The sequence below is a fragment of the Gnatocerus cornutus genome, chromosome 2, assembly GCF_029298725.1.
Source record: "Gnatocerus cornutus isolate USDA-ARS CGAHR chromosome 2, icGnaCorn1.1, whole genome shotgun sequence".
NCBI lineage: Eukaryota > Metazoa > Arthropoda > Insecta > Coleoptera > Tenebrionidae > Gnatocerus > Gnatocerus cornutus.
In genome coordinates, this window is record NC_142234.1 from 11,226,271 (window position 1) to 11,245,699 (window position 19,429).

At 32.9% G+C, this 19,429-nt stretch overlaps 4 protein-coding genes across 5 annotated transcripts; all 4 read right to left on the reverse strand.

Moving 5' to 3' along the window:
- Positions 1-7,442: 7,442 nt before the first annotated feature.
- On the reverse strand, positions 7,443-9,007 carry LOC148178981 (zinc carboxypeptidase-like). Of its 2 annotated transcripts, none has more exons than XM_088029766.1 (6): positions 8,624-9,007; positions 8,411-8,580; positions 8,224-8,365; positions 7,890-8,177; positions 7,749-7,833; positions 7,443-7,695 (listed from the first exon to the last, which is right to left on the reverse strand). In XM_088029766.1, exons 1-6 carry the CDS (start codon positions 8,981-8,983, stop codon positions 7,508-7,510), a joined length of 1,233 nt encoding a protein of 410 aa, XP_087885892.1. In that variant the 5' UTR covers positions 8,984-9,007; the 3' UTR covers positions 7,443-7,507. The 2 variants fall into 2 exon arrangements, with proteins under 2 accessions (XP_087885892.1, XP_087885893.1); XM_088029767.1 differs by having other exon boundaries at positions 8,411-8,555; positions 8,624-8,742.
- Positions 9,008-9,232: 225 nt separating this feature from the next.
- On the reverse strand, positions 9,233-10,705 carry LOC148178982 (zinc carboxypeptidase-like). The gene is made up of 6 exons (XM_088029502.1): positions 10,346-10,705; positions 10,128-10,294; positions 9,944-10,082; positions 9,605-9,892; positions 9,469-9,553; positions 9,233-9,420 (listed from the first exon to the last, which is right to left on the reverse strand). Exons 1-6 carry the CDS (start codon positions 10,703-10,705, stop codon positions 9,233-9,235), a joined length of 1,227 nt encoding a protein of 408 aa, XP_087885628.1.
- Positions 10,706-11,578: 873 nt separating this feature from the next.
- On the reverse strand, positions 11,579-13,061 carry LOC148178983 (zinc carboxypeptidase-like). The gene is made up of 6 exons (XM_088029741.1): positions 12,687-13,061; positions 12,474-12,640; positions 12,280-12,421; positions 11,945-12,232; positions 11,816-11,900; positions 11,579-11,766 (listed from the first exon to the last, which is right to left on the reverse strand). The coding sequence occupies exons 1-6, from the start codon at positions 13,059-13,061 to the stop codon at positions 11,579-11,581; spliced, it is 1,245 nt and encodes a 414-aa protein (XP_087885867.1).
- Positions 13,062-15,970: 2,909 nt separating this feature from the next.
- LOC148178984 (uncharacterized) lies at positions 15,971-19,254 on the reverse strand. Its single transcript, XM_088030050.1, has 4 exons — positions 18,796-19,254; positions 16,307-16,702; positions 16,214-16,249; positions 15,971-16,055 (listed from the first exon to the last, which is right to left on the reverse strand). Exons 1-4 carry the CDS (start codon positions 18,872-18,874, stop codon positions 15,991-15,993), a joined length of 576 nt encoding a protein of 191 aa, XP_087886176.1. The 5' UTR covers positions 18,875-19,254; the 3' UTR covers positions 15,971-15,990.
- Between the last annotated feature and the right edge of the window lie 175 nt (positions 19,255-19,429).

Below are 19,429 nucleotides of genomic sequence, written 5' to 3' on the forward strand. Positions count from 1 at the left end.
TTTCAGCTTCGCCTTGAAAGTAAAAATTTCAAAAATTTGTGTCTTTCGATTCACAATTTTGCAATTTGGCAGAGTTATGTGGCAGATCGGCCCTTATGGGGACGATTGGTTTGCGAGCGGTTAGGCTCAATGTCGCTGCCACCAGCACACTTTTATGGCGTGTGCAACCAAAAACGAAAGAATTAACAAAAAGACAAAGATCTTCGGAGAGGTGAATAAGTTGAAAATAGTCAATCGGATCAATATAAAAATGTTTATTAAAAATAATAAAGTACAAATAAATCGGAATAAAAATAATGAAACTAGTTAACTTGGGCAAAACCAGAGATTTGGAAAATAATAGATCCGGTTACCATATGGAAATTTGGACATACGTTACACAAAACATGTGCAACAAGAATTTTTATTTCTGTCTCTATCTATTGCGTTGATTCCTATCGCTGATACGCTTATGCAGTATTGTCTCTCTCGTCAGGATGGAACCAATCAGGGATCATAACGTAGATCGTTACTCGAATTTTAAATGGCAAATCCAAATTGTCATAGCTAATGTCAGTAAAGAACTTTGAATGTAAAGTTTTGTGAATTTAAAGGTTTTAGACGTTATTTCTCTTGTATGTTGCTAAATTTTGTGACAAGGTTCTCTCATCACTAGTTTGATTTCGTTTTGCTGTCTTTTATTGTTGAAATTATCATTTCTTAATAGGCCGAAGCTCTTCTACATCAAGTGGAGACTCCCACAATATGAATGCGATAAAACCGATCATTTATAGCTCCACAATTAAACGATATTGATACAATTCTCAGTGTGCATAACATAGTTTTCAATAGGTTTAAGGTCAAACACTAATGACAAAATCAAAATTACCAACGTGTGACTAACGCTTTTCTAGTCTGACACCAGAAATCTGGCAAAGTGGAGAAGCTAATTCAAACAGCCTGGACTAATTGTAAGAACATAGAAAACTTTACATTAGACCCAGACTTCTGAAGAAGAAAATGCAGAAGGTCTCTTTTAAGATGTATTTGCCACTATTTACATCAATTTGATTTTGTTCCTCGTCAGAGTGTAAGAAAAGAGCACAGTCTTCTCTCGGTCTGCCACGATCTGCTTTTACTCCTTTCTACTAATTGTCAACCTTTTTGCCTCTGTCCAAATCTTAAACAGAATCTTATTTCCTACAATGTCACAGGTTTCCTAGCGTGTTCTTCTTTCTTTTCTTACTTGTCGTCAGAGCTGTCCATTATTTTGTTAACCAGTTCTGAGCTTCATATTCTTTTGGGGTCCCATTTTAATGTATTTTTTTACTGCTTCCATTTATATATCTTCAATACTTTGAACATTTCTCCATTCATCCAATTTAGTTAGGTACACCTTGGATTTTTATTAACTAGGATATTTCTTGCAATTGAATCTTGCTCTTTTCTCTCTTCGTCAAAATCCATGTTTTTCTTCCTCTCCGTATGTTTGGTGACTTCCGTTTCACTTATAAATCATCTGCTAATCGCATAATAATTCACTTTCTTTGCACTTTGTAGTCTGTGGTTAATTTTCAAATTTTGCTTCTCAATTTCTCCACAGACGACGATTTAGTTCAGAAACATGCCACTTGTAATATTCCATTGATTTTTATTTCACTAGTTAGCCCTTATGTGTACCATTTCTTCTCTACGCTTATTTCAAAATCTGTTTCGACAATTCCCGCACAAATTTGTTCAAATGCGACTTGAGCCAAAAATTCCTCTTTGAACTCACTTTCTGTCGTCTGTAATATGCGACATCCGTGGTTTTATGGTACTGAGAGAACTTGTTGTGTTACAGTACGTTGGATTACTCATTTTGCTGTGAACTGTCACACATTACAATTTTTGTCAATCTGTTTGTCAAGTTTTAAAATTAGCCAATCAAAAACTCTCCATCCTGGCGAGAGAGATAGGTATACATTGTATCCAGTGAATGCGTGCATCAGACAGGGACGAAAGTTGTAAAGCTAGTCGTAGATATGTTTCTAAGACTTTTGACTATGTCCCCCCATCTATTAATTCCCAAATTTCTGGGCAAAACACGAAAAAGTAGACGAACATGGAGTTAAAAACAAGTAAAATTCTGAGGACTTACCAGATATCCAGACACAGGGCAGTTGCAATCAATTGGGGACACTCAATTTAAAAGTTAGGAATAATTATTAAAATTAAAACACAAAAAAAAAACACTTTAAAAATTTGGAATAAAATTCACGTATAACTGACTCTACTTTACTCTAATGATTAATCAAGAATCTTTTTTCTTGGCGGTGGTACCAATATTTATCGAAGTTACCACCTCCAGTGTGGGCGTCGTAGGCCCTCAAAGATTCGTCATCTGTTGATGCAAACACAGCGGTTCCCACCGAGTATTTTGGCAACGGCAGCAGTTTTTAAGAGTTCCCAGTGATGCAATTCCTGAGCCAGGATGCTACAATCTTCCTCAATAATCACAATCAATAAACAGTACATAACTAACATCTTAGTGGTAAATTAAGGTGGCGTCGCCAATCCGGCATAATATTATTTTTAACATTTCGAAATGCGTACTGATGAGTCATATTGCGTAATTCGTCACAGTTAATAAGCGATTAAAAGCTAGTAATTTCCCCAAATTTCATAACTGTAGCACTAAAATTACCAAAATTACGAATTTCTCTTACCAGTTTAATTTTACGCACTCATTTCCATAACACCCTGTATAATAATAATAATTCTAATAATAATATAATAATAATAATAATTCTAACTTGCAATTAAATTAAATAACAACACGAACTCAAGATTAATTAGAAGTGGTGCAACCGACAGGAGATTATTCTATCTACAAAATTAAAGTAAAAAAAATAGCTGACTCTGAAATCAGAATTTGGAAAAAATTGACGATGAGTGCTACGAATTGAAAACTCCTACAAGAAAAATTGACGCTATTGTACAATAGAAATCAATTTGATCTTTGTGAGGAACAGTTTATTCGTGTAGACAATGTAGCAGAAAAAGCTCTCTTTACGTGAGTGTAATAAGAATTCACTGTTCAGTATAGTGACGGATCTTGAGGACACAGAAAAAAATCTTTCGCCTTGTTACCAAGTTTACTTTCTGTCAGTGTCAATTCATTTTAACAAAATTAAATATTTTAACTACATTTTTAGTATGTTTACTAGACGATTGTAGAAATACAAATCAGAACTAGTATAAAATTAAATCTATAAGTATCCGATTTTATCATAACATTTGTATTACTGTAGATGTGTTGTTGAGAACTTAATGATAATTACCATCGTTGACTCAAAACACGCAATAGATGGTTGCGTTTGGTAATCTTGTACAACCAACATTATTGAAAATCGTTTGGCAACTTGTTAAATGTGTCCCGCCTTTGTCTTTTCGAATTTTGTAAATAGACGGCAATGTAAACCCGGTAAGTCTGGGGAGTTTATGAAACAGGAAGCAGTAATTTTTGTCTCAAAGTCTTTCATTTAAGAACTAGAAGACCCTTAAGTGGCTCTTCGCAGTCGAACAATATTCAGATTTTTGAGGGCAAAGTACTGTAAAAAAGACAAATTTTCATCTTATAACCTTAGTAATAGCAATAACGCCACCTGATTATTTTTTGTTAGCTCACGAAAAGGTATTAATTAGGTAAGTATTAATTTCTTTATTGGAATCACTTGGGCTTGGACTTTTGATAAATACGATCGTTTCGGGAATTTGTGCTACAGGGTGCTGTTCTGAAAAAAAAAATTATAAGGTAAAGTACTAGCATATATTCAGTTATAGACATTTTGAAAAGTGGTCAAGCCCGACAAATCTACATCAAAATAGGTGATTAAAGGGATTTTTTGCATTATGGAACTCACTTCCAGATTCTGAATTTTTCTAATCGGGTTTGAATCTTAGGTGCATGTTTTGGCACAACCCAATCCATCCTTAAACGTTCCATTCATTTTTTGTGAAGTCTAAAACTGCTTCTTCATGCAGTCTTTACCTACAATCATGGTTAATTTTTTCATTACCAGATGGTTTAAACCATGTTGACCGACCCAAACAGCAACATAACTTGATACATGTCTTTAATTTACGTTTACAGATTGCCGTTTATTTATGAAACACTCTGTAGAATCCTTAGGGAAATGCATATGTGTAGATAAAGTGACAAATGATGAGGGGAGTAGTGTCTTCCATTACACTAACAAAAACGATACCGAATTTATGACTTCATATAAATGTCAACGGGATAAAATCCTAGTTATAAAACAGGGAGTTGTCACTTTTCACTTTTATATTCTTATTAGTTGGTGACGTGTCTGATTTTTCAACTACATAATAATGGAAGATATCGTCGTTGTCAGTTTGTTAAAAACTGTACAATAAAACAACTGTTCAACAAAAGAAAAGAGCAGTATTACCAGGAGTGACAGATATTGCTCCCAGAAGTAATATTACGAAATAATGTTGCAGAAGTTATAAAATAAATGGGTAGCATCAAGCTGCCAGAAAATATTAATAATCGTGATAAATGCAAAACAAGCAAAAATGTTTTTAATTATAATCAAACTCGAGTTTCACAGATACATTCGATACAGTCGATTTTGTAGTTTGGAGAATATATAATTTAAACCTCTGTTTGAGTTGGTTCTTACAAATAACAGTTTACTTATGTGCAAGTTGTAAAGCATAAACAATAACTTTTCGTTTGTCTACCAGAACATGAAACGAATATGAAAGCAGCCATAATGAAGCTAACCAAGATGCTGGAAAACAAACAATAGCGCAAAGAATTTAAACCAAACTGAATTTTAGCAAATGAGTATTTCAAAAGCTCAAGTTTGCAACAATAATTCAACAATGTAGCTCCCAATGGAAAAACGCGTATTGTGGAAATCATCATTGATAGAAGAACATTACAGTTGTGATTAATTGTGGTTGCAAGACACTCTAAATCTAAGGGTTGTCGAGGAGAGATGAATGGATTATCTTGTCCCAGTGAGTAATTTATATGGAGTGATGTTATGTCCGGAAGTAAAATTATAAATTAAATTGCGAGGAACTCGAGACATGCAATATAGATAATGTGATTCCATAAAAATTCTACATGCAGCTGCTTTGAATGAAAATGCAGTTGAGTAGTTCTAGTTTCACAACATTTTGATCGAGGAATGAGACGCTGAAAAAGACAAACTCTTCAACAAGAGGTCGGAACCATTGGATTAATAGAATAAGAAGATTTGCGTGATTCCACTATTAACAGTGATGGTGAAGCCGTCGTAGGCCGATGTACAATCAACGGGATCAAGGGTAAGGCGTGTATAAATGAATCCTGGATGTGCCAGACGAGGGGTAAGTAAATACGTTTTCAATTTCGCAGAAAGCAACTCAAAGTCATCGGGGTTCGGAATACCACCGTTGGCCCACTGTCACTCAACAACTCGAGTATACTTCTGAAAGAAATTGCAGAAGTCATTTATCAAATAGGCTGATTGTAGGACCTTATCGTATCGTATGTTTGTTCATATTGCCAGAAAAATCGATCAGAAGGAACCTAAACAACAGAAGAAAATTTTGTTGAGTTTGCTTCCTTCACTTAATGATTGTCGATATAAAATTTTGTTTTGGGATCATGAAAAGGCTAACTTCATTACATAATCTACACTTCTCTGTCGACGAGACTTTTTGTGTCTAACTGTGGACAAAAAGTATTGAGCCATGATATTCGCGGTCCACGTATTTTATTTTCTAGGACAGTATTGCAACAGTTTCTCATACTTGCTGTCTTTCGCCGTGATGCTTTTCAAATAAATTGATTTATGTGGTGGTGTATTCTTTCACATATATCACATGTTCTTTAAGAGGATGTTTAGAAGAATAGCGCCTCCATTTCATAAAAAGTGTGCTTTCTTTTTTCACAAAGTCAATATATTGACTATCGTAAATTTAGACTGACATGTTTGCCTTGATTTTTAATTGATGAGATGGAATGATAAGGTGGAAAAATGTAGGGATGGAATGTTGATGTGTTCGCATATTAATTTATGGAATTTATGATCCGATGGTCACGTCAATACGGTTCATCAAATATTATCGTACTCTTTTTAATTAAAGTAATTTAGCGCGAAATAAAAAAGTGGGACATTTTTTTGTTTTTAGTATCATTCTTTAGTTTTAAGTTCGGAACTTAGAACTAAATAAAAATCACAGACGGAAAACTTGAAGCGATTCTGTGCATCTTTAATTGTACTTAAGGATCAGTAAAATGGTGTTTTTTTTTCTTCCACTTAGTTACACTGATATTGAAGTTCCTTATTGTGTAATAAAATCTCCATACATATCATGCAAATCTTGAAAGCTTTGACTGTCGTAAAGTTTTAACGAGGGAAACTTTCGACACTCCGGATAAACGTTTGTGAAAAAAATTGGAAATCAATATTTTTGTATAGCTATTAAAATTAGGGAATAAAAATGTTTTAAAGATGTGTTTAGGTAAAATTCTTATCTTTAACAGTTATGGATTTGTACTACAATTTGGGCCTAATTTGTACCTTTCTTAAATTAAAGAGATTTTGTCAACATAACAAAAAACTTATTTTCAACTTTCACCATCTATTCCGAACAAAAAGAAATTGCTAATGTATTCCTTTGTACCCGCAATTTTTCTAATAGTATCGCGTGGGTTCGCTCTGATAAAACTGGCAAATTTATGTAAACTTGATGTAAAGTAACAGGCTACACAAAGATATTACTATCTATTAGGCAAATAAGAGTATCTAAAACACCAAAATTTTAAGTAAGCTCATAAAATATAAATACAGTCTGTAGAGTTTCTTATTATTTCAGTAAAGTTTGATAAGTTTATAAATTATGATTGTAACATCTCGAAAATTTACCAAATACAAGTCGACCAATTATGTTTTACTCTTCGCAGTCGGAAATTATTGATTCTCGTAAATTCTAGGACATGTAAAAACCGCATGAATTTTACTTCTTGTATATAAATTGGATTTACAACCAATTTAACATTTATCTATATTTGGAAAAATAATTACACTCCGAAAGAGACCGAACGTGAAATACAACTTTGGGGGAAAACAGTTACAAGTGTCGATATCTTTCCTTGAGAGCCTGTTGCTTTAACACCTACACTTTCATCAAATTGGCAAGAAAGATTGATGATTATTTCCCAATCTAGATTTTAGAACTACTAACATCAATTTTCTGCAGATGCGTTTATATAACGTAATTTTCTTTATAGAAACAAGAAACCAATCAGTTTTACTGGAGTAAAATCTGTGGCAGCTAAATCCATCTATTAAATTAGGTTTGTTCTTTTGGCTGGTCACCAAATTAATCGTGTTCAAAAACATCGCTTGATGTGGCGTTTTTCAACACATTAGGTCGTAATTATTACTAAATCAAGTAAATAACACAGAACTCCGTTTTTATTTCATCATAACATTTTTCCAAACAGTAATATAATAGTGATTCATTACTCTAATTTAGCAAATTCTTGCAATATTGTAATGATTGAGGCGAAAGTTTCTTCTCCAGTTGGAATAATTTGTGCAGCTGGAAGAATAAACCCGTTCTTGCCAGTATCCCGCAATTCATAAGTGTATGTTATTCTAGTTCCAAATGTTCCTTTCACCCAATCAGGACTTCCACCACTTGCCACATCTAAAATTACAACGTAAACGGTTTGATTTTACAGTATGATCTCTAAAATTTACACAATATTTCCGCGACATCCCCAATTTCATATTCAGTACCATAATATTGCTTTAAAGTCTCAAGACCCTTCGTCCCAACTGCATACTAAAATTAGTAAGTCTTGTTACAAGTCAAATATACCTAATAATTGATGACCTTACAAGCTCGTCATAGTTATCCAAATGATCTGGAGTGTATCCATACGGTAAGAGAAGAATTTGCGCGTACGAATGAAAAGAAAAGTAAGCCTCCAAACTAGCACCAACTGTTTGAAGATACTCGGAATAGGATCGTGTTTCAGGTTCCGAAAAAGGTTCAGGTCCTGCATATACAGTATCACAAGGATTATCAGTCGAACCACCTTCATTAAAATGGTAATCCCAATTACGATTAGGATCAACCCCAAAACAGTTACCATATGGAGCTCTGGTTTTGCGCCACATACGATCCTGAACAAAGTTACAAATATTCAATCGAGAAAAAAAAATTACTTACTGTGGTATGCGTATACACGTATCCATCGGGATTGAGAACGGGAAAAACGTACCAATCATGACTTTCAGCGATTTCACGTACTGTGGGATCCTCGCTTGTGAGGAGTTCGTTCAAAATGTAAGTGGCCACAGCCGAAGAAATCCTTGAATTTTTTAATGATTTCTAAAAATCTCGCTATCGTACTTACCATTCACAAGCATGAATGTTGGCTTCTAGAAAAATTGATCTGTTTTCGTTACCTGGAGCAAAACTGATGTGCATACCTACGATCGGCCTTCCTTCGTATGATGTTCCACCTTTTTGAAGCGTGACTTGATTTGGGTATTTGTCCGCTAAATTTGACAACCAAACATTTATCTAAAGCCTATTAAACTCAGTTTCGTAATTTTTCTGCTCTTACCTCTTGTAAAGTGTGGTAGTCGTCCCATCCAAAATCAGAACTTTGCCGTACACCTCTTTCATTATCAATAAGATCTTGAACATTGTTTATTATTACTGTAGAGTAAATATTTTTATTTTTTAGGGCTTCTACAAAGCTTTGAGTGTGATGTGATGGCAGCATGACATCGATAGATTGATTAACAGCTACAGCACTTTTCCAAAAATTCAAATTATAATCACGCCCAAGCTGTTTTATTAAGTTTAGACTATCATTATTGTGTGGTATTAATCGATGCACTTGAAAGTTGTCGTAACGAACTTTTTCTTGGGAACCGCAGACAGTTGCTGCAATTATCAACGGGAGCAACAGTGTTTTCATTTTGGTTATTGAACTGTTATAAGAGTTATCTAGTTCTGATTGTCGCTTTTATATTATTTGATTGTGTTAGATTGTTGTAGTGTTCACTTAACTTATCGTTTATTTTTGATAAGTATTTTGCGTTATTCTTATTGTTTATTCTTCAACAACCGGAATTATGTTGACATCACCTGTACAATAGGACATCACTTTAAAGATAACAGTTTTATAATTTACATCAACACATTTCTAAATACTTTATTTTGTACATTACAAAATTTTATCAAATTCCTCCAATATTTTTAGAAGAGATGCGAAGGTTTCTTCAGCGGTGGGAATGATTTGTTCCGGTGGTAGAATGAAACCATATTCACCTTTATCGCGAAGTTCATAAGTGTAAGTAATTGGAGTTCCAAAAGTTCCCTTTACCCAATCCATACTTCCGCCACTTGCGACATCTAAGATTAAACCAATTAATCGATAAGTCGTTTTCAGTACCCACTTACAAAGAATGTCCACAATATTTCCGACAGTGTATTCTGTACCGTGAACACTTTTCAATGTCTCAGCTGCGATATTCCCGATGTTAAGCTAAAATGATTGTTAACTAACTACTATTGGTTATCTCGTCAAATAACTTACCAAGTTGTTAAAATTATCGGGACGTTCAGAAGTTCCATATGGTAATAATAACATTTGAGAGTACGAATGAAAAGAAATATAAGCACGAAGCTCTGATGCTACTGATGTAATGTACTCAGAAATAGTCGACGTACTTCTTTCTGAGAAAGCGTGTGGTCCGCGATATGTACTGGAACAAGAAAAAGCACTGGTGCCTCCTTCATTATACTGGTAACCCCAATTACGGTTTGGGTCAGCACCGTGGCAGAAAAAGTATGGTGTTCGAGTCTTCCTCCACATGCGATCCTCCTAAAAGTTCATGACCAAATATATAAATAAATATTTTTTTATAATAGTTACAGTATGGGTGTATTCAAATCCATCAGGATTAAAAACTGGAACAAAAATCCAATCATAGTTAGTCACACTGTCGAGTACAGTCTCGGTGGTATTTCTTAGTATTTCATTTAGAATCCATGTCGACACGGCCGAAGTTATCCTACGAAAAACTGTATACAGTTGTTAAAACTTGTTATTATTATACCATTCTCTTGCGTGAATATTGGATTCAATAAAAACAGTTCTCTTTTCTAAACCAGGCGTAAAAGAGACTTTAACTCCATTAATCTTACGATTTTCGTAGGAAGTACCAACATCAACAAGTGTAACAGAATCAAACTCTGCATCAAGATCGATTAAAAACTGATTTATCTAAAATAATTGTGTGAACTTTTATCCAAAATTATTAGTAAAGCTATTTACCTCTTCAAGAGTATGATAGTCGGTCCACTCCAAATTAGTCGCTCTAGGGCGAATTTTAGGTCTTTCAATATCAATAAGTTTTTGTACGTCGGCAATAAAAATCCTAGAATCTATTGCTCCATTGTCAACCATCGAACTCAACTGAGATTTTAAGTTTGGAGGAACCATTATATCCACTGGATATCCGATTCCTCGAACCTCTGTCCAGAAATCATAACCACTATTACTTTCTGCAAGACCTCTCAAAAAGTTCACGGCGTCTTCAGTCTTGGGCGTTATCTTAAGTACTTGAAAATTATCATAACGAACTTCCCCTAAAACCGCTGGAGAAAATAATGCCAATAAAAGTATAACAAACATATTAAAGTCAAAACTGACCTGAAAATAGAACTAGACGATGTTTTATAGTATTTATACCTAGATCTAATCTAGTGCTGACTAAAACTGAAGATATGGAAAACACATAATGCCCTCATGTCGTAAGTGGTAAAACAAATTGAAATATAAAGACTTGCTCCTTATCTCCAAAATTTATTGATTGTAAAAGTCTAAACACTAATAATAAGACCAAGATATGCTACTAATAAAAAGATAAATAGGAAGAAATAAGTCAATATTTATCTTCCAGAATTTTGAAATTATGGAATAAGAAATTGGAGTTGTTAAATTCCCTATTTTTGCGCCGTTAATAAACTGAATTTGTCTATGCATTAAGTATAAATTCATTATTAGGTACCTAACACAGGTAATTATGCACCTAGTTGAATTTTCAGATAAAATTGCTCTGTTTTGGCCTAAATTTTGTGTCTAGACATGCATCGTTAATAGACATTTATAAATCATTGCATCAACCATCTCAAAAATAAACATTCCACACAACGGCAATAAATTTTATATTATACGATTTGTAGTAATCCGCATTCCCCTTATCAGTATCAATGTAATATAGGTTAGTACAGAAGAAGTCTTTATTTGCAAGATCATTTCATAACTTGAGATAAGTTTTATGACCGGCTTTAATATCAAAATATGAAAACAAGAAGTGCTGAACAACGTAGACACTTTTTTGTTTCACTTTTCCCGTTGGAAAACATTGATAATTTAGCTCAAATAAAAAATTTAGCAACCTCATCTGTCGAACACTATAAATTTCAGTCATTTTATTAAAAATTGTAGGAAAGAAATAAGAATTTAGAGCATTTTATTTATTTATTTCTTCTGATACAATGTAATTTACAAAATCTTATCAAACTCTTGCAGAATGGTAACAAGAGAATCTAACGTTTCCTGTCCGCTTGGAATAATTTGACTCGCTGGCAAAACAAAACCATTGCGACCAGTATCACGAAGCTCATACGTGTAAGTAATCGGAGTTCCGAACGTACCTTTTACCCAATCCATGCTTCCTCCACTAGCAACATCTTAAGTACGAAAGTTATTTAAAATAACGAAACCGCTTTACCAACTTACAAAGAACATCCACGATGTTTCCAACGGTATATCTTGTGTTGTATCGTTGTGCCAAACTGCTTGCTGCTTTTACTCCAACCGAATACTAAAACCAATTTACAAAAAAATTCTTTTTTGCTTTTTACTTACCAAGTCATTGTAATTTTCCACATGTGCAGACGAATGACCATATGGTAACAACAAAAGCTGAGAATACGAATGGAAAGAAATATAAGCTCTTAGTTTTGGTCCAATTGTAGTTAGAAAATCGGCAAGAGTTTTAGTATTAATCTCAGAAAATGCGTTTGGTCCGCGATAAGTTTCAGAGCAAGGAGAATTACTAGTACCTCCTTCGTTAAAATGATAGCCCCAATTTCTGTTAGGGTCTGCACCATAGCAGCCACTGTAAGGAGTGCGAGTTTTTCGCCACAAACGTTCCTAAACAAAATTAAATAGATTGGTTTTAAAGATATAGGAGATATTACTGTCGTATGGCTGTACTCAAATCCATCAGGGTTGAAAACTGGTACAAAATACCAGTCGTGGCTTTCTGCAATTTGACGCACATTAGCGTTCGTGCTAGTCAAAAGCTCATTCAAAATGTATGTTGAGACAGCAGAACTGATCCTGTAAAGCAATATCATTTCAGTTATATTTCTTATTACTATTTCTTATATACCATTCACGGGCGTGGATGTTAGATTCGACGAAAACAGTGCGGTCTTGATTTCCAGTTTTATATGAAACTTTTACTCCAAGAATATCACGTCCTTGGTATGTTCTTCCTGCTGTTATGAGCGTAACTTGTGAATATTTAGAAGCCAAGTCTTTCAACCATTGATTAATCTAAAATAACTAGTTTGTGTCGAATAACTAATAAATAAATTATTACCTCAGCAAGAGTGTGATAACTAGTCCATTCATGAGCTCTTGTCCCTCTGCTCAAAATCTTAGGATTTTCATCATCAATAAGTTGTTGTACATTAGAAATATACTCTTCAAATTCAAAGTCTCCACTGGAAATTGTATCGTTAAAGCGATACCTCAAATGAGGAGCAACCATTACATCAACTGGATGTCCAACTCCTTTAACTGAACTCCAAAAATCGTAAAGAGGATTGTTTTCTTGAACATCTCGAAGAATTTCAACAGCTTCATTTGTTTTCGGTACCAATCTGTATACTTTGAAATTGTCGTAACGAACCGGTTCTTCTGCTATGACATTGCTGGATGCCAGCAATAAAAGGAGTCCTGTAGCAATTTTCATTTTAACTCAGGATTTGCACGAAATAAAACGGAAACAAAGAGTGGAAGTATTTATATGAAATTGTAATCTAAAAAAAATGTTCAGGCCTTTGTTAACAAATCCATTGTAATGAAGTTCTAGCAAATCATACGATGGTGTCTGCCTTGATTGATTGATGTAATCAGACAAAGTGGTTTTAAGACACAACTAAGATTCTATTGATAGTAATACAATAATTTTACAATCTTATTGAATGTATTTCAATTTTATATACAAATTACGATGTAAACTGCTGTCATAGTGAAATAAAATGTAAACTTGTTTAAACCGGTGGCCTAATGTAACATATTGCTTCATGACGTCTTAAAACAATCTAAATAACGTATAAATATCATCTAAATTAATAAAAAAAAATAATATTTTTTTGTAGAACGTTCCATAAAAGTGAATTTAAATTGAATAATCTGAATATGTGCATTAAAAGCCAAAAATTCACACATTACGAACTTCATCCTCAATACTTAGCGTTAAACATTAAATTTTGACAACAATATTAATACCTATAACAGCGGCTTCGTTTGAAAATAATCTGATAAGACATCAGACGTCTAAGTATACAACAAAATTTTGAAATAGAAGGGCAAACATCTCTCGATTGTGTGTTAATTGATGTCAGAAGCTGTTTTAAGGATTATACCTAAAGAAAGTAAGTTTTAAGTACTTAAGTATAGAACAAATATATTTATCAACAGATGTGCCTTAAGTGGTCTACATAATTATTTAACATAAAATTTTAAGAGGATAACTTATCAATCATTCTTATCAGATGCAACACTTGTTTTAGAAATTGTACTTTGGTTCAGATGATAACTGTTTATTTCCTTTGAGTATTTATTAACAGGTAAACATAGGTCTAGGTAAACACATAAATATTTACTTACATAATTTTAGTAATATTAAAAAAAGTTAAGTTTCTACTCCACATGAAAAAGATTAAATTAAGTATACGTTCTTAGTTTTATAAACAAAATGACAGCATTTTTATTTTAAATTCAACGATAGGTGCATTTTTTTTGCACAAAAGCTTATCCACTTGTAAATAAATTTGATGGTGGTACAAATGTCAATAATCCAAGATTGACGACAATAATACATATAATGAAAAAGAATCTTTAAAGCTTTGTCATCCTGTTATGTAGGCACTTAAGAAATATTTGCTGTTCAAAATAAACATTACTTTTTTGCATTTGATTGATTGAAAAGAAAAAAAAAATTAAAACCAGATGTTGAATAGTTAGATATGCAACACAAAATACGCATAACTAACGTTGCTCTTATAGAGTTTGCGTATTTCGTAACTAAAGACTTGCTTTTTAAACTAAAATTAAAACCGATTAATGAATTAGTTTTGAGATTTTATTATAAATAATAGCCTAAGCCACATTTCAAGGCCAGCAGAAAAATATCTATAACAATAATGTGGTCAATTTGTAGGATTCTACCTTGTTCTTTCGTGTGCCCAATTTTTGGTGGTCTATAAATATTTGGATACTTTTGGGGTGCATAAAAATTAATCTTTTTGAAAGATTTTAGACTTTTCTCAACTGTTTATTTTTGGGAAAACAGCTAAATTTGTAGGATTCTACCCTGTTTTTTAAGACGCCAAATGCCAATTCTTAACCACTTCTATTTTATTCTAAAGAAAGTCTTTGGTAAGTTAACATTTTTAATTGGACTAACAACAATGCAATATGAAAGTTTCAGACTTTACAGTGCACGCTCACATCACCCCTCTGTCTGGTGAGCCCCCTATCTCTCAAACACAACATCTCAAGGCTACCCAGGAGATGTCTTCAGAGAGAAGAAGCAGTAGGATTCGCGATAGAGTTGTATTGAGTGCCCATTAATATCCTTTTTATATATTTTTTTCTGTAGTTGCTTTTGTTTGTGTTAGGTCTTGTATGTTTCAGATTCCCAGAGTTCCTGTGGTCACTTTTGCCATGAATCTATAACTATAACTATAATTTGAGGTATCCGGAAAGACATGACAGCTAGGGTGTGAACACCCCCGGCAGAGATAACTTCCCCCGGTATGTGTAACTTTCTTGTTATTCACTGTCACAGTTAAAACAGGCGTTGCTTTTTTGTTACGCATCAATCATTGTGGATCCCACTTTGAAGGGTCTGGTCCTAACAGTAAGAAGTCTACCTCCAAATTAGGATTTAAATGGACATCTTAGAGGATTATTCATGAATTCTAAATTGTTTGATATTAAAAACTGAAGATTATAAAAATTTATTGATGTAATTTACTATGTTCGTACACTAACACATGCTCTTTTTGCATTAAATAATACTCCTAATAATTTAATTAAGTTGAATTATGTTTAAATTAAAAATAGTTGGGTCTGGTTTATCAAATTTGTAAACAATCAACGGATTTCATTTCACTCCCAAAAGTGATTATATTATAAAAATTAAAAAAACTCTGCAACTAAATCAAGTAATATACATGCAAATAAACAAGATCGTCTCAAATCAAGAAATTTTTGTATTTAGAAAACAATTCATCTAATTCAAAGTCTTACTCAAAAACTAAATTTTAATGGTGGATGCGCCGGGAAAATTCTGTCTTTTACAGTTTAGTTGTGAAGCAAGCGTCCAACAAGTGTTGAATAGGGCCCTAAATAATGTTAAAAAAAACAAAATTGAAGGCTGTGAACTCAAGTATTCTTTTTTATCATTCATTCTGTACTCAGGTAACAAAGAATTTTCTTTCACGTTTTAAACGAGCTGCTAAAGTTGTCGCCATTTGTTTTAATAATTATTCTATCAAAAAAGCTAACATCATGCAAGTGCATGAGAGTGAGTACCGGGTGACCACAATCCCAAGACGACAGTAGGACTAAAAAAATCTTCATTATCTGTGTAAATATACAAAAGAAATTTATTAGTAAAAAATATACATTACAAACACTATTAAAATGTCTGCTACTGACGGTACGTACGGTAAACCTGAAAAAATCATCATCAGTTTTTTTAACAGAAATTGGATTTATTAACTAAAATGTACTTTCTGTAGACAATCACTGATTGCATTATTTTTCATGTATATGTATGTCCATAAATAATTACGGCTCAGTATATTACAGTTAAATTAATTTTAAATTTACCTGTACTTGAACTGATGCTCTCGGAAATAATCACCTCTAAAAATTAAAATAAAGTAAGTAAAAGCTATATTTACTTCTGAAAATTGCTTATACCTTCAGTTGTTGGTGATGACTGTACAATTCTCTCAGGCTCTATTACTTGTAAATACGCCGATTTTACATCAATCAAAAATGTAGGCCAATCCAAACTAACTTCACATGTATATTTTCCTCCACTTTTTGAGGTAAGTGCTGTAAGTTCAAAAAAGCAGGACCCAGGTTGTGATCTTCCTATATGATAAACCGATATGTCTTTATTTGGAAATTGTTGAATTGTCCCATTTGCTGTACATCTCAGAAATTCTTTGGTGTCTTTGTACCATTTTACATCATAAAGAGTTCCATTTTCGACATCATATTTGCAGTTAAGTTTTACCGAATCCCAAGCAGTCTTCGGTACGTCTAAGCTCGTGATCCTTAATGAGGAGACGGTGTGAACGCTGCATAAACCTGGAAAATTACAAATTTGTTAAGGATAAATCCATATTAAACGAACAAGGCGTCGTTCGTGATGCACGCAACTGTTCTTCCAAAAAGTCTTATTACGTGAAAGCAAAAGTTTAGTTCCGGAATCTCAATATCATTAGTAAATTAAAAATAATGTTCAGATTTTAAGAGGTACTTTATTGTCCGTTTTACGAGTAAATCTGCGCCTGATAGTTATTTAAACTATGAAATTACAGTGGCGACGACAATATTTTAGTAGTGGTAAGTTTGTCATTTGTAACCTCTATTTCAGTCTTATATTACTGAAATAGATGTCAACTGAAAAGATAAATTGAACTCTAAGAAAATAATAAAACTTTATGTTCGGCCATTATCTCAAAGCAGAGTGCCGTATTTTTCGTTTTGTTGGTCGATTATATATCGTAACAGGAACTCTATAAATCTTGCTGTAATTAAATATTGATGCACCTAATAGTCTCTGATATTCATGAATATTAAAATCAGTAATTAACTTTCTCTGATTATTCAAATAATATTATATCGATGGTCAAGTTATATCTGAAAAAATACGGATATAATTAACATACTCCCATTAAAAAATTATTTTTTATCTATTCATTTTTCATTACATGAATAAAATATGTGGACAAAACAGGATAATTTACATGTGGAATATTGAAAAAGAAAAATGCTTGCCATTGAGTTCATTAAAATCAAATGTCTCTAATACTATAAAAAAATTAACCGCAAAATGAATTACTTAGGTACTTTTGTAGTATTTTTAGACAAATAAATTCGTTATAATGCAATTGAAATTGGTGTCATATTACTTCATTCATAGTTGTGGTGTTGTTAAAACATGCAACCTAGAAAATTCGATTTATTGTACAACTAGGTACATACAAACATTTTAACATCCTGTTTATGAAGGTTGTTTCTAGTAAAAAGCAACAAATTTAAAATTTTGTAATGAGCACAATGCAGCTTCAGTTGACAAATAAAACTAGAATATTCTGGTCACAAATAGCACTTTAATAATTACTACACGAAATATAATGTGACGCATTAGTATATGGCACTAAAATAAAACGTGTCAAGAAAAAATGTAGATCGAGTTAAACCAAACCTATTTGGATATTTGGAATAGCAATTTAATTTTTTTTTTATTCATAAAACGATGCTGTTAGTAAAATGAATACAGTTTAAATAATGTGAAGTATTAATGCAAAATTGATTATGCATATTAAGGAGATATTACATGCATATTATGTAAATCGATGTAAAATATTGCAATTACATCATGTAAGTACATAATAAAACAACGATCCATAATAAAGGAGTATAAACCCGTTCATTGTATATACCTTCCTTCTGTTTAAATAATAATTTGGGCGCGTGCGATCGAAAAAAATAATCATTAATCAATTCCACTAACACGTTATTCACCACCGCTCATCATGTTAACACGTGGGGTGCGGATCGCCGTGGTTGAATGTAAGTAAAATAACGACGATACCCCCAACCACACCCAATCCATCGTCTCATCATTTCCCATCATTAAAAATAGCTTTCTTTACGCCGGATAGGCAGCAGCAGAATTATCTTTAATTTAGCTAATGCATTCTACTTAATAATAGTTAAGGTTGTGGCTCATGAAATTCCGTAGTAAAATGACGAATTTTATTTTTCGTTCCTGCATAAAACAGATTTTGCCGTAAATTAAATTGATAACTGTACAACTTCCGACTTATTTATGCACCTATTGTTGGGCAAATCCGGTCACATTTATTTGTTCGAAAGTTTTTGTGATTGCAGATTTATCGCAGCAAACGATTGTTTTGGTGTTGAAATAATTAAAATTACAACAATAAAAAGGTTCTACTACTTTTTGGTGTTCAGAAAATAAACTGTTTTCGAATAAAACAAGTTGTTCATTTAATTTTATCAAAAAAATGCTGATAAATTATCATTTATTTTTGTTTTACCTTTGAAGAATTGGATCAAAGAAAAATTTTGAGCCCGCTTTGTAGTTACCAATTAATTCAATTGAAATTGCAACCCGTCAAGTGATATAAATATGTTAAGCTGACACTCACCAAGTAGATAAACCCAGAACACTTTATTCTTACTCATCACTTGATAATATTTGAATAAATTATCAACCTTCATACACATATTCGTCGTTTCCTAATCAAAAAGTTGAAACCGGAATATAAAACAGTTTATTTGGCGTGTTCAAGATCACTTTAATCGTACGAAGGCTTAGCACAATAGTTTTAATTAAAATGGAGAGGCGAATTATACTGTTTACTATCTCGGTCCGTCCACATAAAATATGTGTACGGGTTAAGAAGTTAATTGAAGATGTAGAATGCAAGAAGATTATTGGCGGAAAACAAAAGGCACGATATTATATTTTATACTCTCGCTGGTAATTTTTTTATTCAGTAAGTTTAATTAAGTTTAGATTTAGATGTCTCTTGAAATGATAAACTGAATTTCACGCGCGCTAGCGAACTACTACAAATTAAGTGGCTTCGAAAGCACGTGGGCAATGATTTCACCCTCCGTTTTCCACTTCCATCGTTCATTGAGCAACTGCGTTTGTTAATGTTGTTTATGCACGGATTCAATAAGATTTGCCATTTTATTACTATTTATTACATTTTATTACAGTTTTACTAAAAAAAATATGAAAATTAAATTATGATGTCTTGTCGGGTTCTTAAA